Source organism: Trichogramma pretiosum, unplaced genomic scaffold (assembly GCF_000599845.2).
Source record: "Trichogramma pretiosum strain Unisexual culture from Peru unplaced genomic scaffold, Tpre_2.0 scaffold39, whole genome shotgun sequence".
NCBI lineage: Eukaryota > Metazoa > Arthropoda > Insecta > Hymenoptera > Trichogrammatidae > Trichogramma > Trichogramma pretiosum.
In genome coordinates this window covers 215,700-238,401 of record NW_019640828.1, presented here as the reverse complement: position 1 = coordinate 238,401, position 22,702 = coordinate 215,700, and the positions used below count along the sequence as shown (strand labels likewise).

The following is a 22,702-nucleotide window of genomic DNA, read 5'->3' as shown; positions in this document are numbered from 1 at the left end:
GAATCTAATTTTAATTAACATAGATATTATTTAGAGGAACAATACCGAAAGAAGTAAATAACACGACTTAAACAAACTCTTACATTTATTTATATATTTTTTTAAAAAACTACAATGACAAACTTCACTTATTTCATACTCAAATTTTGAGTAAGTCTTTCTGTTTCTTTTCATCGAAAAGAATTATAATAAACATTCATCTTAGCTATATCATAAGGACAGTAAACGTATAAAACATTATAAAAAAAAGGAGCTAAAAAGCTCATTGTTCACAGGCACTTCAAAAATCGTAGCGAGAAATCTTCTGCGTCAAGAGACCATGATTTTATTTATTTACAAATCCGTTCTTAATTTATTGATATTGCGATAAAACGACATTGGAACGGGACTCCACTTCTGTATGCTCGTTTGGCCGAAAAACATGAATATGGCACTGCTCCAGAAACAGAAAAGTCCAAGGAAAATCCAATTCAATAGTCCTTCGTCGTTCAGCCATAAACTGATGTAATCTTTGAAAACGTTGACGTCCTGAAAGAAGAAAAAAATTTGGTTCAACCGATTGCCACTTGGAAATTTAAAGCGCGGCATTTTTCTTACCCAGTGAGACATCGCGATTATCGTGAACACGGTCATGATGTGATTGGCGGCCTCGGTCACGGCTATGAGAACGCCCGCGAAGTACGGGCTCAGATCCATGTGATTGATGAGGAAGCCGCTGGTCTGCAGGCTCGACAGGGCCGCGACGATCACCGACAGATACTGCCAGCTCGCGTCGTAAGACGTCTCGCCCTGGTACTGCATGATCTTGAAGTAGATGCCGGCGACGGCCATGGGCACGCACGTGCCCACGAAATTGAACAGCTTGCGCGCCCGCGACGTCGTGAGGAAGCCGAGCTCGACGAGGACGTCGGACAGGGCGCCCGAGCTGGTGCCGATGAGCAGCGACCAGAGCACGGTCACGGTGGGCCTCGAGCTGCCCGTACCCTGGCCCGTGCCCAGCACTATGAGCTCCTTGGAGTGCAGGCCGAGCATGTGGGTGAAGTAGTAGGCCGAGTGCGACATGATGAGGGCGATGACGGGCGTCGAGGTGAGCATGGCGCGCCACGGCACACGCGGGCCCATCGTCGTCAGGGGCTGGCTGCGGGGCTCGACGATCTCGACCTCGTAGTCGGCACCGAGCAGCCAGTACAGCGCCAGCCAGGCCGCGACGAAGCCGTAGATGCCGTTGTAGGCGTACACGCTGTAGGCCGGCCCCACGGTCTCGTCCATGAAGACGACGAAGAAGGCCGTGAGCATACCCAGCCAGCGTACGTTCAGAACCAGCGAGCCCACGCTGGCGCGATAATTCTGGGGCACCGAGCGCCCCAGCAGCTGATAGACGCAGGGCAGCACCGGGGCCGTGAACACGCCGAAGAGCGTGTGCCACAGCGCCCGCCAGAAGTAGGCCCGATCGGCGGGGAACTTCTCGTCGAGCTCCTTGGCGTCGCACACGATCCAGGCGAGATGCATGAGTACGTTGCAGCCCATCGCGAAGTTCAGCATGGACTTGGCCGACTGGTAGGTGGTGGCCAGCGCGGCGGCGATCGGCAGCGCCAGCACGTAGGTCGCCGAGTAGTGATAGAAGTTGTGCGCCTCGTTCTTGACCACCTGGGTGTCGTTGCTCTGCGAGCCCGTGAACAGCAGGCCATAGTGAAAGTTGGTCGTGTGATAGAAGTACCAGACGGCGATGGTGATGAGACCGAGCTGGAGCGCCGGCGAATTGTGATAGAAGCGCTTGCCCTCTGCGAAAAATATTTATTATAATCTCTCTGTTATCTTCTGGCACGTTTCGAAAAAATTTTTTGATACGAATTAATGTATCGAAATTTCGTACGGAGATTAAAATTGTAACTTGGCCATCCTATACGCGCGCGATTGTCCAAGGTCAGCTGCTGCGGCGAGAGAGAGAGAGAGAGAGAGAACGATGTATATTATGTCGAGAAATTGCAACTACAAAATTTGACACACCCGAATCGCGCGTATGAAATTTTTTTTCAACAAAGAAAGTCCCGCTTTTAAGGTTAGAAGTAGGTTTTTAAGGACTCGCGCCCTTGCGAAAATTGAAGAAGAAAAAATTTTAAACTGCACTTTACATCTATTTTTTTCTAAAACTTTGTCGAGAAAATGCTCCGCGCACACAGTTGTACGTTATATACACACCGCGTGCAGATTTCGAGCAGAATTCCAATTCAGCAGTTGTTTCTAAATTTACACGAATTACACTTTTTTTTAGGAGACACCTGATGATTTCAAAACTTTACTCCTCGCAACCTTGATCACAGATTCTCGAAAGGTATATACGCAGAGTAATTCTGTACAAAAGAGGCACGCGTAAACTGTGTAAATTCACTTGTAAGTTTCAATTGTTCTCCGAAAAATAAACCGTTTTTTTTTTTTTTTTTTGTTTATTTCTATATCTTATCGCTCGGGGCTCACCTTTCACTTGGTAAACCACCCGTTGATCCATTGTCTTATGATTCTTTGTCGCAGCCGCGCGTACTCCTCCGCACCCGGGACCGTCCGCTCGGCTCTGCGGCTCGTTAATGTTTTAGTGTATAGGTAATAGTAGCGCCGAAAAATTTTTGGCCGACCGATATTGATATTTTGCCTCGGTGACGTAACCTTTTATCGGCAGAAACCCGTATTGTAAGTATTTACCCACACGCTTATTCCCCGCGACTATATATATACACTTATAATGTGCCGGCAGGCGGCATGTGTGCGTAAGTCGCCGGCAGCAGATTCCAAAAAAAGTTTTGGCAAAGAACATAAAGAACTGCGGCCTTTTGAAATTCGACGATGCGCGATCCCCCGCTTGCTCCCACCACAATGAACTATTTTAATGGAAGAGGGGAGTATTCGTATAGTTTAAATTTAAATTGTATGACGAGAGGTTATTTATTTATTTTTTGTTTTACCTTAGTTATTAATTTATTAGTAAAATTCTGCTCGTCAAATAATGTTAACATTAATTTTTAGCAATTGAAATTGGCATTTTTTGCTAAAAAAATAATAGAACTGGTGCATAAATAAAAAATATTAATTTACTGGGAACTGTATGACTATTAAGTCATTAATTTTCGACATAAAAAGTGCTTTTAATTTGATTTTCAAATATAATTTGAAAATTTTTCATTCGCGCGTTGCAGTCGTGTATTGACATGACGTCACGAGTCGGTCACGCATTCAATAGGTAAAACCAACGAACTCCACAGCAGAATACAAAACCACCTCTCAATGTTTTGATTACTTTAACCTCTTGCCAAGTGTTTAGTTTACATCGTATGAATATTTGCTTTTTATTTCTGTATTAAAAATAGTAAGTATGTAAATAATAGTTAAAGAGTTGTACGGGTTAGTTTATGGTTACTTCGTGCATAGAATTATGTATTATAAATTTATGTGTAGTGAATGTGCAGTTTCTTGTTTGTGTATTTTCATTGCGTACCAGTAAAATTGAAATGTGAAAATTTACAAATAATATATGAGCAGCAATTATTATAAGGAATCTGTTGAAATATTTTTAACAAATAAATTATTGCTTTTCAGGTTAATATAAAAAATGGATGTATCTAATGCTTCTAATGGTCTCGACAACAGCAGTTTTGAGAATGGAGATTTACATGATGCAGAAATTGAATTTGAGAGCGATGAAGAAGAATTGACATCTGATAAGGCTTTACAAGTGCTAGAAAGCGCGTGGCTCAATGAAAAATTTGCTCCAGAGCTCTTGCCTCACCAGCAACTATTGGTCGAGTGCATGGTACAACAAATCAAACACATGGAAGAAAATGTCCAAAGGTATTATTATATTACAAAGCAATTTACCGGTATTCGATTCAAAGTTATATTAAATTGTAATACATTTTAAGGCTTACTAAAGGAGATATTCGCATTAACATTCACACAATGGAAATATGTAGAATAAGATTCATCATATCGAGTTACTTGAGAAAAAGATTGGATAAAATTGAAGAATTTGCCGTACACCTATTGAAAGAAGATGCAAGACGATCTCCCGACGAGAAGTACATGACAACCGCCGAAGCACAGTTCGCGAGAGACTATCTCTCGAACATCGAAAAATTGTTCGAAACGGTCGCGCTGCAGCACATGCCACAGAGATGCGCGAATTTCGATCTCGATGCGATATCGACCGAACCGAACCTGAAGAAGCACGTGTTCGCACGAGCCAACAAAGACATCCCAACCATCCTGATCTCCGGAGTCCACGAGATGGAGGTGAGCTTCGCCAAGGGCTCGCAGCACATCATCCAGTACAGCGCTATCGCTCACCTGGTGAAGGACGGCAGCGTCCAGTTGATATAAGCACCTATTATTATTATAATCGCCCTCGATGGGCGCCTGTTGTATAGATCGAATTTCGTATTGTAAATACGCGTTAAATTTGTAAATTTTTATATCGTACTTAAGCTCATTAAAACTCATTTTTCTTACATTTACAATAACATTTCTATCTTATTTCGTTAAGAGATATACATCGACCAACACACAGCACACAGTACAACGACAGAGAAAAGTTTAACTACGTATATTTACAGGAAAATTGAATTATTTACACAACAACCACACACACAACATGATCGAGTCATCGACATCTTATATATGTCTATCCCTCAGGCGCACGACTTTCCATCGTTCATTATGTTCTTGCCATCCTCGCAGAGGCAGAGCTCCTTCACGTCCGTGGTGACGTTGACGCTGTTGCCGGGCCTGTTGCTCACCATCACGGGGGTCCGAATGCAGAACTGCCTACAGCCTCCGTTGTTGAGGGCGCACGCGTTGTCCCGAGCCACCGGCTGCGAGCTCGCCGCGTACAGCTTCACCCCGGCGATCGGCTCGGCAACACCTTCCTCGTGCACGGGTAACAGCTTGAGGCCTGCGTGACCGGTGCGCTTGTCGAAACGCCAGACGCCGCCGAGGCTCGCCGCGTACACGTGACGCTCGCCCACCGTCAGCGAACGAAATGCCCCCCCATCGACGTCGTGGTCGTCGTGGTCCAGGCGAAGATCGAAGCTCTGCGGATCGCTGCCGTCGTACTGGGCGTGATAGACGCGGCTGCCGTTGCGGCCCAGCCAGTAGAGTCTCGCCTCGTGCCGATCGCAGGCCAGGCCCGTCTCGTTGACGTCGCGCCACTCGCGCACGTACTCGACCCTGGTGCCGTGCGAGCGATAGATGTAGGCCTGGCCCTTGAACAGCACCGTGAAGAAGTAGTAGGCGCGATTCGGATCGAGGGCGATGCTCACCACCTGGCCCCGATTCACGCCGAAGCTGCGCAAGGTCTTGATCAGGTGTCGTCTCGTCGTTGATAATTGTCCGATCGTCGTCGTCGGCCTCATCACGGCGATCTCGTGGCCGACGTTGGTACTATCCTGCTGTTGTTGGGGCTGAAGGCCGCATTGGTTGTCCAGGATGTGATAGACGTCGCCGGTTATCCAGTCGTAGGCCAAGCCGCGCACGCACTTGCGCCCGGCCATCACGTAGGTGATCTGCTGCTGCTGCTGCTGGGACTGGGACTGCTCGAGATTCACCAGGTGCAGACTGGCCTCGTCGCTGAAGGCCATCCGCGACGAGTTGTAATCATAATCGAAGTCGACGAGCTGCCGTCGGCCGCCCTTGCGCACCAGCGGATGTATCTCGATGGGCAGCAGGGCGTCGGTGAAGGCTTCTCCGGCTGCTGCCGCGCTTCGATGATCGTCCGGCAGTACGCGTCCCCGAGCGAAATCGCCCCGCACGTAGAGCAGATAGTCGCTGAGACGCTCGCAGCTCATGAGATCGGGGCCGAGCCTGTGGCCGATGTAGCAGGCGCACGAGCGGCCCCCGTTGCGACGCAGCAGACAGAGCTGCTGGCAGCCGCCGTTCGCCCGGCCGCACGGATTCGCCGGCAGTCGCGGATCGACCTGGCTCGACGATACCCTGATCAGTCGCGGCTCCTCGAAGTCGATCTGGCGCGTCTCCTCGCAGACCCCGGGACTGACGGAGCTGCTACCGCCACTGCTACTGCTGCTGGACGACGGCGAGGCGATGGTGCAGCTCCACAGGCTACGCCTGTGACCGCTGGCCTGCAGAGTCCTGGTGAAGAGCAGCCGATTGGCCCTGGGCACGACGGCGAGACTGGTGGTCTCGCTCGAAAGCTTGGCGATGACCTGGCGCCCGCGGCCGTAATAGTCGCAGCGCGCGATCTGCACCGAGTCGGCGTAGTAGATCAGCCGATTGTGCCGGTCCAGGGCCATCGCGGCGAGGCTCGGATCGATCACGACGCGCTCCGCGCCGCTGCCGTCCATCTGGGCTTTGAGTATCTGCAGATCGATCATTGATTTGATTAGATACGTGAGAGGTGAGTGCAATTAGCGTGGATTAGAGCGCGAGATGCGTGTCAGGGTCGTGTGCCGCTGTATATAGGGGTAATTACTGTTAGACTAATTTTTTAATTGAGAATGTTAAACGATTCGAGATTACACTCGAAGATGTTTACAAAGAATTTTAGAAAGGAAATAATAGAACGATGTGGTTCCATTGATTTATTTGAAACTCAGCTTCAGAAATTAAAATCTGAGTAAAACTGTACAAAAGTGTTTCAAAGTTTTATGAAAGTTATACAAATTTATTAATGTTTTTTCCGACTCGAAGTATCAGCTGATCGTTTGAGTTAAAAAAACGATTTATAAACTACAAGATTATAAAAGTTTTTGAAAATGAATAATATAGCTATGCACAGATTCCATTTCCATCAGGGCACAAACTTTTATACACTTTTATACTCTTCATTTTGGGCACATAAAAGTTTATACGAATTTATAAATTGTTTGTTTAACTAAAAAAAAACAATCTGAACTTCCTAGTCTGACAAAATATTTAACTTTTCAAGATTTTATGAAAGTTTATAAAACGCTTTTGTACACTTTTAGAGGGCTTTGAATTTAAACTCAAAATTGACTGAAATTTACAACTGAATATTGATACAATTTTTTCAATTTTAAAATAATTTTATCAATTATTTTAAACTGAAACGAAAGAACAACTCTTGACCTTTTATAAACTTTTATACATTTTTAAAAGCTTTGACCTTTTATTCTTAATCCTTAACTAAAGAAACCAACTAAACTTTCTAGTTGGACAAAATATTTAATAAACAATAATTTCAATAAACTTTAAGTTTATAAAAGTTAAGAAATTTATAACATTTACATTAATTTTTGAAGTTTATTGAAATTTTCAAAGAGAAAATTTATTGAACATTGAATTCATTGAATTAAAAAACTATTTTAAACTGAAATAAAAGGTCGTGACTTGAGTTTTTAACTCAAAGTTAAGTAAACTTACTAGTTTGATGAAACAATTAAAAAAATCTTTCAAAAACACATGTGTTTATTCAGTTTTTAGTTTCAATTTAAAACTAACTGAACTTCCTAGTCAAACCTGGATTTTTGACACTCCATTTCCGTATATTTGACAAACTTACCGAATCGGATCTCTGCAGTATGAATATCCAACCACTCGCCGAGTCCAGCGCCAGGTCCGCGGGACGCGTCAGATCGGCCAGCGCCAAACCGTAGCCTCGACCCTTTAAATCAAAGATCAGCAGAGTCGAGGCTCGCCCGTCCAGCGCGTAGAGATTCTCGGCCAAGTGGTCGACCGCCAGCGCGACGGGATCCCAGTCGCGCGGAACGCTGTACCTGTTGGCCGCGTATCTCGGGCAGAGCGACTCGATCCAGCTGGAGTTGTTGGCGCGCCAGAAGATGCAGGGTGGCTCGGCGACGAACTGACTACGGCCGCCGCCGCTGCCCTCCTGCTGGAGCTGGAGCATGACGGCGAAGGCGCCGATGCCGCTGAACGACCTGGCGACGATGCTGCGATTTCGAAAGCCATGACTGCTGCTTCCGTCGAGATCGAGTAGCCACAGGTCGCGCTCGTCGCTGATCAGCACGTCGTCGCCCCGCGAGCTGTCGTCTGCACACGCGCGCGCGGATACGAAAAGAGCAACGTATGAGTAATTCATTCAAGAATTTTCCTTATCTATCTGGTGTGTACTTGCCGGTGAATATGACGATCAAGGTGACGACCAGTGCCAGGACGAAGCAGCCGAAGAGGACGCCGAGTATGAAGCAGGGCTTCCTGGCCAGCAGTCGGCACCTGGCGCAGTACGAGTCGTCCTCGATCACGCGAATCTCGTCCATCGCTTGTAATAATTAATAATAATAAACAAATATCACTGCATGCTAAGAATTATTGTACATTCGCAATAGGCCGCGGCCCGGCGCCGTCGTCGATCGTGCACGAGCGTAGACGCGCGACTAAGGAGTCAAAAATTTCTCAGCTGCACTACATACGCGCGTCGCGATAACAGAGAATTGAGTCACGCACAATAGCGTATATAATACGATGGCATATAGGCGTGTATTGTTCGCACGGCAGGTGCCAAAACGCCTTTGAGATATGTAAATAACGCTCTAATCTTTCGCGTGGGCAAATTTCAAGTCCGTTCGAGACGCGCGTACACTATTTTCTAATTCGGAACGAGAATAACATACAGTACGTATGATTTGAATGAGCTTATTTGGAAGTATAGATTTTTTTTAAAGAAAGAATTTTGACGTGAAACGATGAGATCGCTGTTTATTACTATGTTCAAATACCATCAACATTTAAATACAAGAACAACGTTTTTTATAATGTATTAATACTAACGCACTTAAGTGACGACAAGACGAGCTTAAATTTTGTAAACATAACACAACTACTTTTAAATTAAAGTATAAAGAACAACACTGACTATACGCAGTGACAAACAATGCAAATAATTCGATAAACACGCACTTAATTGCTACGAGTCGATTTAGAAAATTTTAAATATTTCTACTTTTAAATCAAAAAGTACAATAGACAACGTTAACTATACGCAATGATAAACGATGCAAACAATTCGATTAACATGCACTTAATTTCTAAGAGTCAAATCGAAAACTTAAAACAATAATTACTTTTAAATCAAAAAGTACAATAGACTATAAGTATAATCAAAGGCAAACGATGAAAAAAAATCGGCTCTGAAGTAATTTCAGAAATCGAAAAAAAATTATTAGAAATTTTACATGGAACAATGACTTCTTATAATGCCACTAGATCAGGATCGGCATTTTCATCTACATTTTCTTCGCCTTCTTCATTTTCTCCGTTTTCTACCTCTTCTTCGTTCTCTTCCTCGTTCTCTTCCGGAATCGAAGATGAAGGGACTGCAGTAGAATTCTTAGCTTTCTTAGCTTTCTTAGCACTCGGAGGATTTTTATTCTTTACCACTGGTTTATCCATAGAGAACAACTTTTTCAGATCTTCTATCGTTAATTTGTGACATTTATTTTTCGACAACACGTTCGTTGCTACTAGAAGTTTAGAGTCTTGAAGTTCCTTTATCTTTTCTTCAATGGTATCTTTACAAATAAATCTAGAACAAATAAATTTTTAAGATTTTGATAAAAAAATAATTATTCAATAATTTGAAAAAATATTAAAATAATCAATTCATCAGCTTACTTGTATATTTTTACATTGTTTGCCTGTCCAAATCTGTAAATACGATCTTGTGCTTGGGTTTCCCACTGAGGATTCCAATGTAAATCTACCAAAATCAAATTGTTCGCACCAACTAAATTTATTCCACATCCACCAGCGGTTAGCGATAATAGCAATGTATTGAGATCATCATTAGAGTCATTGATTCTATCAACAATATTCTTAAAAAAAAATCATTTCAATTACAACATTAAATAGGAGAATATTATTTACTACTTGTGGGATTTTAAATCATTACCTGACGTTCTCTCACATCGGTTGATCCAAAAAATTTGGCAAATTTAGCTTGAGGCACTGTTTTTTCCAAAAACTGACCAATTAAGTTCAAGAAACCTGTCCATTGTGAAACAATTACTACTTTTTCTCCATTGTTAAGGACTTCTTGAACTTTAGATAGTATAGCTTTAACCTGAGAAAGATCAATTGATAGATTAAGTTACCATATTTTTTTGAGAATAGCTTAGTTCAAAATGAAAAGTATGAAGAGCAAAATGGTAGCTTACTTTTGAACTTAATCTCATTTCAGCAAAAACTGGATTTGAGCGCGACAATACTTTTCTAACCATGCGTTCGTCAATATCTTCACTATCGTCTTCGTCTCCAGAATCACTTTCATCCAAAACATCATGCAAATTAGATAACATAGATTCATTGGCTCCTCTTTCATCATCGTCTAATTCATCTGGTTCAATCATCATTTTTGCTAATGATGGATGACAGCATACTTGTCTTAATCTCAACACAAGAACCAAAAGTTCAGTATGATCCACTCTATACGAGTGAGACATAAGAAGTTTCATAAGTTTTCCCAATTTCTTTGGTATCTCTGAAAATGCAAAAATTTATGTAAATCATTAAAATTTCAATTCTTATTTCTTAGTTTATAAAAAAAATCATCAATTACGTTGTTCAAAAAGACTAGGATTCCTGTTATAGCAACCATAAGCATCTCCTTTTTTCTTATTTAAAAATTCATTGAGAAACTGTTGCGAAAATAATAAAAGCTTATGATATAGAGCTTTTTCTTGTATATCTAATTTTACTTCTATGATCTCTGATTGTTTTTCGGGTAGCTCTGGTACAGCATTTTTCATTATCAATTCCTCTTTTGTTCTCCTCAGCATAAGAGCTTTTGTAAGAACAGCTAGTCTTTTATTGCCATTTTCACTTTCATTGGAAACCCAACTTTTCCAAGTAACCCAATCATCAAATGGTTTACATTGTAAAAATTTCAATAAAGCATAAAAGTCATCAGCTTTGTTTTGAATGGGAGTACCAGTAAGTACCCACTTGTGCTTTGATGTCAACTCACAAACTGCCTTACACACCTTAGTTTTACAATTTCGAATGTAATGAGCTTCATCCAAAATCACCCTTTCCCAGTTAATCTTAAATAATCGAGAGTCTATAGTTTTTCCTGCTTGTACGTGATTAACATATTCTGCAGCAACTGCATGGTATGTTGTAACAACAACATCGAATTTGCTTAAACTTTTAGAGCTTCGCTGTTTATTAACTCCATGGAATACAAAAGAATTCATAAAATTACTTTTACAACATTTAGATACTTCATTATCCCATTGTTTTACCACTGATGCTGGACAAACAACCAATGTACCTCCATCATATCCTTGAAAGAAAAAGTGTATGAAATAAAAAGAATCATCAAAAAATTTGTATTTTCATTACTGTTCATACTTTCTTTAATTGTTGTAGGAAGTCCCCAATCTTCACCATCGCTGTCATCATCATCATTTGTATCAATAGCATTTTTCTTTTTTTCATTTTTAGAAGACAATATCAATGATATCATTTCTATTGTTTTTCCCAAACCCATGTCATCAGCTGTAAGAACAAAAAAAAATTAATTTGAATGTCTTTATAAATTAGAATGTGTTTTAGATGCTTTGAACAACGATTATGCACCAACCGAGAATACCACCGCTTGGTTTTTGAGTTTCTCTCCACAGAAGCCATTTTAAAGCTCTTTTTTGATGAGGCATAAGACGAACTTTCAAACCAGTAGGATTTTTATCTACAGAATTTGTAGGTCGTGATTGAAGCTGCACATGCAGAGATTTAATGCAATCACTAGTCACTGATCGTTGATGAAAATAGTCAGCCATGCGTTTTTCTCCAAGACCTTGCAGAGAAAAGTTAGCACGAGGCTTATCTAGAATAGTGTTAATGTCAAAGTTTATGTTGTCATCAGGATTTGCAAAGATGCTTTCATCGAAATCTACATTGTATGTATCATCTAATTCTTCGTCATCAGTGTCTTCAGAGAGATCTTCTTCATCACTATCATTATCAATAGGACTGGATTCATTCAGCTCAGATGATTTTGAACTTGATCCACAAGTATTTTGGCTCACTTGCTTTATATGAGAAGGACTTGCTTGAGCTAGCTGAACATTTCTAAGAACATTATTTTCATGAATATCCTTAACTGATAAACGTTTTAAAACTTTTCGAGGTGTGGCATAATCTGATTGAAAATAATAGAGATAAAATTGATATATTAATGCTTGTTAGGATAAAAAAGGTTGGTGTATAGGTATACAATTAATAATATAAACGTCTACAAAAATATAATTGTATTAAAAGTAATTTTTTTACCTTCATTGCAGCTTTCATTTGATGGACTTTTATTTTCATTATTGGAATCTTCATCCAAGTGCCTTTTTTGAGAATTACCATTTTGCTTAATTTCTGAAAATTCAAAATTTTAAATTAATGATTTAATTTCTGTTGCAACAAACAAGATTAAAATCAATTAATACCTGAAGATGACCACATGTACTTTGGAGATATTGTAAAAGTTGGTTTCGGAAGAATTATAGGAATTGATTGTAGATCAATTTCAGGACTTGCTCGTAGATTAATCAAAGGACTTTGTTGTGGACAAATTTTAGGACTTGATTGTGGAAGAACATTAAGACTTGGTTGTAAATGAATGTTAGAATTTGGCTGAGGAAGAATGTTAGTAATTGGTCGTGGTTCAGGACTTGGTGGTTTTATCAGATCATCATTATTGGGCGAAACAGAACATTCGGCATGCAATATGTCTAGTTCTGGAAATTCATCCAACAAATCGGATATTGTAGTAGGTAATTCATCTGGTACATCTTCAACTTGTTCTTTTTCAACGGTAGATGATCTAATGAAAAAAAAATTAAATATTTCAATGTTGTTTGGCACAAGTATTAGATATTATTGCAACGACACTTTACTTCAAAAAAGTATCCAAATCAAAATTGAGATCGACTTCAGTGCGTTTGGGTTCCAATTTTTTGTAAGTCAACAGGGGTGATTTTTGAACAGATCCAGTTTTTGCTGCAGAAGCTCTATTGGCTACTGGTTGTTTGGCAGGAGTTGCTTTGGAAACTTTAGCTTTGGTCACATTTGATTTTTTTGACGGGGGCTCAGAAAGCCCTTTGGTATTTGCCATTCTTTTGGCAGTTTTTGATCTAAAAGCAGATACCAATTTTATTTTATAGATAGCCCAATAAACATAAATATGAGTTCGGGTGTAATTGCGAGATCGAGAAAAGCAACAACAAATCGAGACGATGGAGATAATGCACACCTACCTCGTTTGAACCATCTTATTCGAATAGACGATCGACAGTCGATAAGCGAGACAGATTTTTTTTTAATGCAATAGAGCGATTAGCGTAGATTAAAGCGATTGTTTAGTAGAATATAAAGCTGATGAAATTGATGAGATTGATGTTTATGCCCATTACGTTACCACTTTGAGTTACCACGAACAGCTTCACAAATACAACACACACGTGCGGAGAGACAGCCACCTTACTCCCATGAACGTCAAGCTACAACTGAACGGGTTGAGATGACTCGTATCACGAGGTGATACGCTTCATACGCATTACTTGGGAAAAGTGAAAAGTCACGATAGGCGCCGGAAAGAGATGCGCATTTGTTTTTATCATCAGGCGATCGAACGGGCGCTGAAAGGGTTGCCACGCTAATTGTACACCCATGTGGATAAGTGGTGCCAACTTGACGAGTGCGGGTTTACCTATAATGAGTTTGAAATGACAGCGGCTGTCAGAATTTCTTTCGGAAATGTGAATGTTGTTGTCGAGCTTTTGGGCTCGGGTAGGAAATGACCTTTTTTTAATTAATTTATGGAAAAGTCGTATTTCGATAAAGACAGAATTATTATTTTTTCAACAACAAAAAAGTGAATATACGCAAAATGTAGCGGCGATAAAGATGAACAATCACTACGTGAAAAAAGCCAAGACCGACATTATTTATCACAGCTTTGAAAAAATGTAATTAAAACGTCGAATAGGGATGTTATTTTAACGAAGATTGAATTTAAAAAATTGTCAAATGATCTTTATAGGGGATTAATGGAAGTGGTTGTTCTATAGTGGACACGCACTCGCACGGTCTCTTTTTTGGGAACAGACCAGGAACTACAGGAATTACTTGAGAAGATAAGATATTTTTTTCCAAATTACTTTATTTCATAGGGGCATAGTTGATATGCCCGTAGTATATATTTTTCAGTCAATTTAATGATAACATTTATTTTTTAGTTTTTTATCAAAAACACTTAAGTGTATTATTTACAGGAAGAATTAAATTAGCTTGTACATCATGTAACTTTATAAATATCAATAATAAAAACAAACTCTTATTGAATAGAATCATCTCAAATTTGTAAATCAACAAATTATGAATGTCCAACTACAAAATAACTAATATTTACATAATATTGCAATAGTTAATAATAGTAGTAATAAAATTGAGTTTATCACAAGTCACGTTTAATCGTAATAAATTTAAGCTTCACTTTTCAGTACCGGAGTGGTGAACTTTTTCGTTGCTATTGGCATTTTTTATGCTACCATTACTTTTTACATCTACGGCATCGATGAACTCCGAGTCGGAATTGTCAATTTCTTTATTGCTACTGGCACTCTTCGCACTGACATTGCTTTGCACCTCAACAGAGTCATTCATTTCGGTATCAGAATTTTCAGTTTCTTTGACACTACCTACGCTCATTGCACTCTTGTTACTCTCTACGTCTACGGTATCGGTAAATTCTGAATCAGAATTATCTACACTTTTTTTATTATCTACATTTTTCACACCGCCATTATATTGTGTTTCTACGGCGTGAGTATTTTCAGTCACTGTTTCTGTTTTATTGATAAGTTTATACATCTGAAACATGGAAAATATTTTGTAACAATTGATCTTCAACTTTGACGCACAATAAATGATAATTATTACCTCTTGGGCATCCTTCTTTAATTTCTCATACTTAGTCTCTCCCATTTGTTTGGCAAGTTTTGTAAATAAACTATTTTCGTTCTGAAGCAGAACATGAGGATGATCGTACTCGATCACTCTACCATCGTCGATAACGAGCACTCGATCGTTATCTAGCACGGAGTCTAATTTGTGCGACACCGTTATGACAGTGCAGTCCGAGTACTTCGAGCGAATCGTGTTTCGCACGAGCGCGTCTTTTTCTGGATCGACGCTTGCCGTGGCTTCGTCCAAAATGATGATTCGCGTATGTTTGAGGATCGCTCGAGCCAAGCACAAAAGTTGTCGTTCGCCAGCGCTGAAACGTTAACGAGTATGTAAAATCTACGATTCGTATTGCGACTTTTGTTGGCTTGTTGTTACCTCAAACCCGAACCGCTGCATTCTATCGGATGGTCCAGAGGCTCGCCTTTATTACATTTAGCACCCTCGAGAGCGGTCCACAATTGAACATCGTTGAATTCGTGAAATGGATCGAGATTGTCCCTGTAGGAAGCCGAAAAAAGTACGGTTTCTTGAGGGATAACGGTGATTCTCTTTCTCAATTCGTACAGTGAAACCGAGCTGATGTCAATGTCATCGATAAGCACTTGGCCTTCTCCTTGAGCAAGCCTAAACAAAGCTGAAATTAACGAAGATTTCCCAGCTCCTGTTCGACCAACAATTCCAATCTGTAAAAAATACAACAATTAGATTTAAAGCGTAAAAATATTTATTCTGATGTTTATATTTCTATTGAATTCATTCGTTTATATTACCTTTGAACCAGCTTCTATGGTAAAATTGACATCTCTCAATGCAAAATCTGCATCATCAGCGTAACGCAGATTGTAATTCTTGAATTCGATTTTGCCTTCACTCGGCCAATTATTTGGTTTTATTGCTGTCAACGCTTTCTCGTCACTTTCTTCCTGCTCCAAATCTGTAAATTGTAAAATTCGTTCCACGCTTGTCATTTGGGTGGCTGTTTCTGCAGATTGACGAATGCCACGTTGCAGCATACCACACAGCATTAGAACCTGATGAAAGATTATTCAATACAATTCATTAATCCCCAAATGAACGAGAACCACTGGGTATAATTGACGTTTTACCTGAGTAATTATAAGTCCAACTTCACCCGCAAAGGTATTAGGACCACTTATGAGAAGAAACAGGATAACACTGGCCACGACTCCACAAGAAACAAGATCGAGCCACAATCCAAAGGCTGAAGAAACAACGATGTGCAAATAATGGGCGCTCGTGTGTTCATTCTGCAGGGTATCGAACTGCTTGGAAATAAATGTCTGAGCTCGATTCGATCTTATCGTTACCATGCCCTCTAACGAGGAAATAGCATGAGAAAATACAGGACTTTTTGCTGTAAGAGAAAAAAGAATTATAATAAATATTTCACGAACGTAAAAAAATGTCAAATAGATAATCCCACCAACCTGCCCCTTCTAATCGTTTAATGCCATAAGCAATAGGAACGTAAAGATTACGAATTTTTAAATAAACAATAGCGGCTGCGATAAGTGGCAGTATTGACCACCACTTGACGATGAACACTTGAAATAATACGCCCAAAATAATGGAAAATACTTCGATTGACTCGTGTAACGTTAGAGGTAATGTTTCATCCATACTTCCGGTATCCTTCGAGAATCGATTAAGTATTCTTCCTGCAACAAAATAATTAAAGTATACTCGGCGTTGAAAAATTTTAAATTTTTCATTTCGACTTCTTACCAGATGACTGTTTATTGAAAAAACTCAGAGGTGCTTTTAAAACGCACGAGAACATTTCATTATGGATTTTCCTACTCGAATTCATGCAGACTGTATACAACAGTAGAATTTTGCTGATTGTTGTCAAAATACAAAAAAACAGTATGCTTCCATATATCATTAGAGACAAATCCATCTCCATATATTTCGGTTCTTCTTGTGTAGAATTAATCATCGATTGATTCAAGTACGACGAATTATTATTTATACTCGTCACAGTAGTCGACAATAAATCTTGAATTAAAGTCGTACTCTCTGTTACATTTAATGTGGAAGCATCAGTAGTCACATTAGCTGAAAGAGTAAAACTGCTTTCAGTATTTACAGCATCTATAGTGCTAGCTACAGTACTAGTGGTTTGATTTTTTACAACGTCTATAATAGCAGTGGTGGTTTGGTCTCTTATAACGTCCATAATCGTACTAGCGGTTTGATTTTCTACAGGATCTATGATATTTCTGACGGTTCGATTTTTTACTGCTTCGATAACAGTACCGGTGATTTGACTCGTTACAGTATTTGTATTAGTATTGTTGGTTTGATTTTTCATAGCTTGTTGGGCCAAGTAACTCATTCGAATCTCTTCATTTTTTGTCCTGAAAAAAAAAAGATTATAATTTTGAACATATTCACATTAAGAAACTGAATACAACCTCGCGGTCTTACCAATAAGCCAACCAGTAATCAGAGCCACATCTGACGATTTGTGCGATGAAAAAGAACAAGAATGTAAGCCCGAGTAAAAAATCCGAATTTCCAGTTCGAAAGTAACGTAAAAATATCGATGACTTCATTTTCCCTTTAGCAATGAGTTCTTCGGTCTCTTGTGGATCACCTTTGTCATCGTTTTTCGATGGTTTCAGTGTAATATGATCAGACTTATTGTTCAAGTAAGTGTTTTTTTGATTGTTGATATTTTCGATCACTTTCGAATTATCAGTCTTTTCTCGATCGCCGCTCGACAATTTCAACAGCTCTAACTCTTTCTCAGAAAGGTTTGATAATTTTCCTTGCATTTCTAGTGTTCCCTATGAATTCGATAGAAAATAACGTATTAGATCAAATATATGCGTGATAAAGGAGGAACATGATAGAACTCACATTTTTAATTAAAAATATGGTATCGGCCTGCCTCAGACACTGCATGTTGAACGTCACGATGATTCTGGTGTTATCTTTTAAAAATCCATTGATACAATCGTTGATTATGTGCTGAGCGACCGTCGCATCTACCGACGATAGCGGATCGTCGAACACGTAAATGTCCGCCTGTCTGTACACGGCCCTGTAAGCGAAATCGATCGTGTGATTAGTACAATTGTCCGCGAGTTGCGACAGAAATTTTCCATATACGGAACGCGCACCTTGCCAAATTTATCCTGGTACGTTGTCCACCGCTGAGATTCGTGCCCTTGTCCTCGACCAAAGTTTCGTCTCGCAACGGCATCGTTTCGAGGTCGCGCTCCAGTGCGCAGCATCGGATCACCGACTGGTAGCGAGCCTCGTCGAAGCGCTGATCGAAGACGATATTCTGCCTGATCGTGCCGGGAAACAGCCATGGTTTTTGAGAAGCGTAAGCGATGGTGCCTCTGATCACGAGACCTCCCAACGATTCGCGCAACTCGCCGAGCATCGAGTAAATCAACGTAGTCTGTCGAACGATACGTACACATGAATTTATAAAGATACATTATCGCCAAAAAAAAAAAATTATGAATTTCGTCGTTACTTTTCCGGAGCTCGTGGGTCCTATTATGGCGTGCAGCTGCTTCGGAGTTATGTACATGGTGACGTTGTGCACGGTATTGGCGATGCGCTTCTTCGTCCACGACACCGTCATGGAATTGATCGATATGCTGGCGTTCTCCTCCGCGGACAGCGTCGGCGCCTTGATCTTGATCTCCTTGACGATCAGAAATTTCTCGATGCGCTTGACGGAGACGCGCGCCTCCACGGCGTTGGCCACCGCCCGGGGAAAATTGTACGCCCAGAGATTCTGCAGTATCGTGAAGTACGCGACCATGGTGAAGACCTTGTCGGCCGTGATCGAGCCGCCGATCAGCGCGTAGGTCGCAATGGTCAGAAAGAGGCAGGTGCGATCGACGAAGGCATTGGACGATATTATCACGCCGCGCAGATACGACATGTAGGAGATGACGTCGATCTCGTAGCTGCGCGCGCGCGACACGATGTACTCGAAGGGCCGCTCCCAGGCGTACATCTTGATCACCTGGATGCCGTGTATGAGCTCGGCCATCAGTCGCACCCGCTCGTCGGTCCTCGCCGCGATCTTTTTCCGGTACCTCGTCGTGATCATACCCGCGCAAACTGCGAGGAGGCAAAAAAAAAAAAAAAAAAAGCAACAAAATAAAAAGTCAGTTAACTATTGAAATTGTCGAAAGACTCCTCACCCTGCAATGGTACGGTGACGAGGGCCATGGTGAGTACGCCGGCCAACGCGGAGATCTGCACCTTCTCCCAGATGAGGTAGCCGATGCAGCAGGTGGCCAGCGGCGTCAGCCAGACGTAGTGCAGATACATGAAGAGCTGATCGAAGCGGGCCACGTCGTTCGACAGCAGATTGACCATGCGGCCCGAGGTGCCGCTGTTTACCGCCGTCGTGGCCAATCTCAGGGTCTATAAGAAATGAAAAGAAAGTAAATAAATACAATCGTCGCTGATACAAAAATTATGTAAATTATTTACCTTGCGGTGTACGAGGGCCGAGCAGGCGATCCTCAGCCGCATGCCGAGCCTCAGCGTGCCCAGATCTATGTGGTGCTTGAGAAAGCTGTGCAGGAACGTCGCCAAGATCAGCACCGCGGCGTAGCCGTAGGCCTGATTGGCCGTCGTCTCGGAGCCCCTCTCGAAATATTTAATGAGCCAGCCGAGCGCGACGGGCTGCAGTATCCTCAGGCAGTTGAGCAGCAGCATCGGCAGCGCGTAGAGCGCGTACGACCAGCCGAACACCCTGCAGACGGGCCGCAACAGTCGGGGCTTCCTCTGGCGCGACCGGGCCTCCTCCAGCTCCTCGCGCCAGTGTCGCTCGAGACGGCCCGCCAGCAGCTCGCTGTGATCGCTCGGCAGCGCGGCGTACAGATCCGTGCGGGCCAGGTCGCGTCGCTTTTGCTGCGACCGCTCGATGATCTTGCCGAGCCATCTGTGTTGTCGTATACGAGTGTCGAGTATCCGCGGGTGAAACCAGATATTATAGATTTCAGAATAATGTATTATCGTTTTTCCAAAACCGCGAGCTGCGCAGCTGCAGCTCGTTATTATTACGTTGTTGTTTTTGTATTTTATTTGCGATCGATCGAGTACGCGCGAACCGGTAACGAAATCACGTGCGACGCGCGCGAAATCTTCGCGGGTAAATAAAAATAAAAATACGAGAAAAAAAAGAAACATCAAATTCTCGCGTTCTCGGCGCGCGAATGCAACGCAACTGCAACCGGTTCAATAGCGAGCTGCGAGAGACTCGTGTACACGTTCATATATGTATGAACAGAGGTCAACGCTCTTCGGTCGCGCGAAGATCTCTTTCTGCGCGCGTGCGAGTTTATCGTCGTCGATGATGTGCTTGCGCGCATATCCTCGCGCGTACAATGTAATCGTGAGATTTTTCGAAAAAAAAAAAATAAAACAATTTTTGACGCTTCCTTTCCATTGTACACACGCACGATGCGACAAGAAAGGACGTAATATCGGTAAAAAAAAAAAGACAATCGTCGTCGAGCAAATGCTTTAAGCTCGACACTCTCGTCGACTTCTCTCTGCGCGAACGTCTTTCTTTATCTTTTATCAGTCGTATTGCAGCCTACGTATAAATGCCGCAGCCCGATAATGTCTAAGATTGCGCACGCGAAGCACCAGAATTTCTGCGATCGACGTGTGTTACGCAATTAAGCAGAGAGAAATTCCAAGAGAGAGAGAGAGAGAGAAAAGCACTCGAATTTTTGGCGCCGACGACGATAACGACAACGGACAGCCGTGCTGTATACTAGCCATTATATAGGCATTGCATTTGAAATTTTAAAATATAGGTGTAAGTAGATAATCGGTTCGAAAAATGGAACGCGAACGAATCACATTTCTCCGTCTCTTTCATTTTTTCTAGATAAAAAAAGAAGAAGACGCGAATAATAGGTAGTAACCCAACCCATTTTTCTAACGAAAAAACTTTTCAAAGAACTGTTTTTTTTTCTTCTATTTTTTGCTCCCATAGGCGCGCGCGTATATTATTCAATGCGACGTTGTTATTAAACGAGTGTCTCGGATTTTTGATACCGGAGCTGCCTCTCGGCGGCGACGGCGTCTCGTGAGTCACACGGCGAATTTCTGCACGCATCAACGCGAGAGGCGATACATCAAAAAAAAAAAATGTTGCAGACTGCAAGCGACACACAATGATATATAATATGTATTTATAGCGTTTATTATCTCATTTCCGAGTCGGCGGAGCGTAGCCGTAATTCAATTGTATAGGCACCCGCGCGCATAATAATGTACACACGATATCGTTGTTTACGTTGTTGAATTCGATTGGTTTTTATTTATTTTGTTTTTGAGCAAAAGAAAAACACTCACCCGAAGACCAATCGGTTGAACAAGCCGGCAGTCAGCCACGGACTCGGCCGCTGCTCGTTACGTTGACCCATGACGATGACTCTTCCTTCCTTCCTTCCGGCCTCGCACGCTCACTACTACGAGTGTGTCTTATGTCTATGCGCGTTTATTATTTTATTACAATAATAATACGCTGTCGTTGTTGGGCTGCGTGCAGTTGGGCTATCGGTATGCACGGGTACGCACGCATGTATAGCGTCGTGTGTATTGTAAGGAGAAGAAGAATGTGTGCGTGCGCTGCGCCGCACAACACCACACTCGCAGAAAACGATATATATCTTCTGCTATATTAAACCGACTATCCGCACGGAGAACAAACAACGGATTCACAAGACGACGAGGAAGAGGAACAACGCGACGACGACGACACCACCGCACTGTATAATAATAACAACAACGACGACGACGGCAATGATGCAGCGTCGCAGTACTTCATACTCGCCGCGGAATTAGCGATATGCCGATATTGTAACACATATATACATATAGAGGAGCAGTCGCTGCTGCTGTTGCTGCTGCCGTCCGAACTCCGACTCGCGTATACATAAGCTACATGGAATGCCTTCTTAGCCGCCGCTGCTGCTGCTGCCTTTCCACATACTATTATATACACGCACGAGTCGTCGTCGCGCAACTCTGTGTGTGTGTGTATGTGCGCGAATATATGCGTGAGTGTTTACTTTTGACTCGCGGCTAAGAGCAGATAGATATAGACACCAAACACGGTGCGTGCACGCGAGAGCGCAGTCCACAGGTGTTTGCACGCCGCCGCCACGAGCTCGCTGCCACTCTTTTTCGATGCGTTTAATTGCACACACTTTTATCGCGACTCGCGCGAGACGGGGAGGAGAGTTTACGTGTATAAAGTTTAAAGCAAACAAACGCGCGATGCACCACACGCGATTTGTAAAATTATCGGTATATATTATGTTGTACCGCGGCGACGATCGTTCAATGCTAATACATACGATACGTATAATGTACTTTTAATGTATATATAATATCGTTACGCTGACACTGCCGCCGCCGCTGCAACGGAGTGCACAGCGCGCAGAGTGTTGTGTGTCTGTGTGTTATATTAAATGTTGTTTTTTTAAGAACACACAGTACTGCAGCACACACATGCACGGCCGGGGCAACGATACGATCGGTCTTTCTTCTCTCGCTCTCCGCGGCGCTCGACTTCTTCTTACTTCTTCTCTCATTCGTGCGCGCGATATCTATATGTGTGTGTGTGTGTAGGACGAGGAGTGGTGGTAGGTATATTGAGGAGTTTTACTCCGCGACGCGCGCCTACACACCATCATCTCTCTCGCCGCCGCTGTTTCTTGCAAAACTCATATTCTTCTTTATCGCT

At 42.2% G+C, this 22,702-nt stretch overlaps 5 protein-coding genes across 8 annotated transcripts; 1 reads left to right on the top strand and 4 right to left on the bottom strand.

Moving 5' to 3' along the window:
- Positions 1 to 308: 308 nt before the first annotated feature.
- LOC106659477 (probable anion transporter 6) lies at positions 309 to 2,612 on the bottom strand. The gene is made up of 3 exons (XM_014382052.2): positions 2,476 to 2,612; positions 598 to 1,781; positions 309 to 528 (listed from the first exon to the last, which is right to left on the bottom strand). The coding sequence occupies exons 1-3, from the start codon at positions 2,504 to 2,506 to the stop codon at positions 334 to 336; spliced, it is 1,410 nt and encodes a 469-aa protein (XP_014237538.1). The 5' UTR covers positions 2,507 to 2,612; the 3' UTR covers positions 309 to 333.
- Positions 2,613 to 3,091: 479 nt separating this feature from the next.
- Positions 3,092 to 4,505, top strand: LOC106659532 (DNA replication complex GINS protein SLD5). Its single transcript, XM_014382119.2, has 3 exons — positions 3,092 to 3,358; positions 3,589 to 3,840; positions 3,912 to 4,505. The coding sequence occupies exons 2-3, from the start codon at positions 3,602 to 3,604 to the stop codon at positions 4,366 to 4,368; spliced, it is 696 nt and encodes a 231-aa protein (XP_014237605.1). The 5' UTR covers positions 3,092 to 3,358; positions 3,589 to 3,601; the 3' UTR covers positions 4,369 to 4,505.
- On the bottom strand, positions 4,436 to 8,453 carry LOC106659531 (low-density lipoprotein receptor-related protein 2-like). Its single transcript, XM_014382118.2, has 3 exons — positions 8,096 to 8,453; positions 7,523 to 8,010; positions 4,436 to 6,359 (listed from the first exon to the last, which is right to left on the bottom strand). Exons 1-3 carry the CDS (start codon positions 8,235 to 8,237, stop codon positions 4,677 to 4,679), a joined length of 2,313 nt encoding a protein of 770 aa, XP_014237604.1. The 5' UTR covers positions 8,238 to 8,453; the 3' UTR covers positions 4,436 to 4,676.
- Positions 8,454 to 8,648: 195 nt separating this feature from the next.
- Positions 8,649 to 13,542, bottom strand: LOC106659542 (transcription termination factor 2-like). 4 transcript variants are annotated; one of them, XM_023463351.1, is made up of 11 exons: positions 13,380 to 13,542; positions 12,864 to 13,100; positions 12,414 to 12,790; positions 12,250 to 12,342; positions 11,561 to 12,118; positions 11,329 to 11,475; positions 10,535 to 11,260; positions 10,134 to 10,456; positions 9,869 to 10,039; positions 9,592 to 9,791; positions 8,649 to 9,502 (listed from the first exon to the last, which is right to left on the bottom strand). In XM_023463351.1, the coding sequence occupies exons 2-11, from the start codon at positions 13,079 to 13,081 to the stop codon at positions 9,169 to 9,171; spliced, it is 3,147 nt and encodes a 1,048-aa protein (XP_023319119.1). In that variant the 5' UTR covers positions 13,082 to 13,100; positions 13,380 to 13,542; the 3' UTR covers positions 8,649 to 9,168. The 4 variants fall into 4 exon arrangements, with proteins under 4 accessions (XP_023319119.1, XP_014237620.1, XP_014237621.1 ...); XM_014382134.2 differs by having other exon boundaries at positions 13,385 to 13,542; XM_014382135.2 differs by having other exon boundaries at positions 13,398 to 13,542.
- A 568-nt stretch (positions 13,543 to 14,110) lies between these two features.
- LOC106659524 (multidrug resistance-associated protein 4-like) lies at positions 14,111 to 22,468 on the bottom strand. The gene is made up of 14 exons (XM_014382106.2): positions 21,307 to 22,468; positions 19,426 to 19,879; positions 19,131 to 19,356; positions 18,449 to 19,047; positions 18,084 to 18,370; positions 17,821 to 18,004; positions 17,386 to 17,747; positions 16,681 to 17,315; positions 16,383 to 16,613; positions 16,041 to 16,309; positions 15,705 to 15,965; positions 15,310 to 15,617; positions 14,908 to 15,244; positions 14,111 to 14,838 (listed from the first exon to the last, which is right to left on the bottom strand). The coding sequence occupies exons 1-14, from the start codon at positions 21,375 to 21,377 to the stop codon at positions 14,458 to 14,460; spliced, it is 4,605 nt and encodes a 1,534-aa protein (XP_014237592.1). The 5' UTR covers positions 21,378 to 22,468; the 3' UTR covers positions 14,111 to 14,457.
- Positions 22,469 to 22,702: the final 234 nt, after the last annotated feature.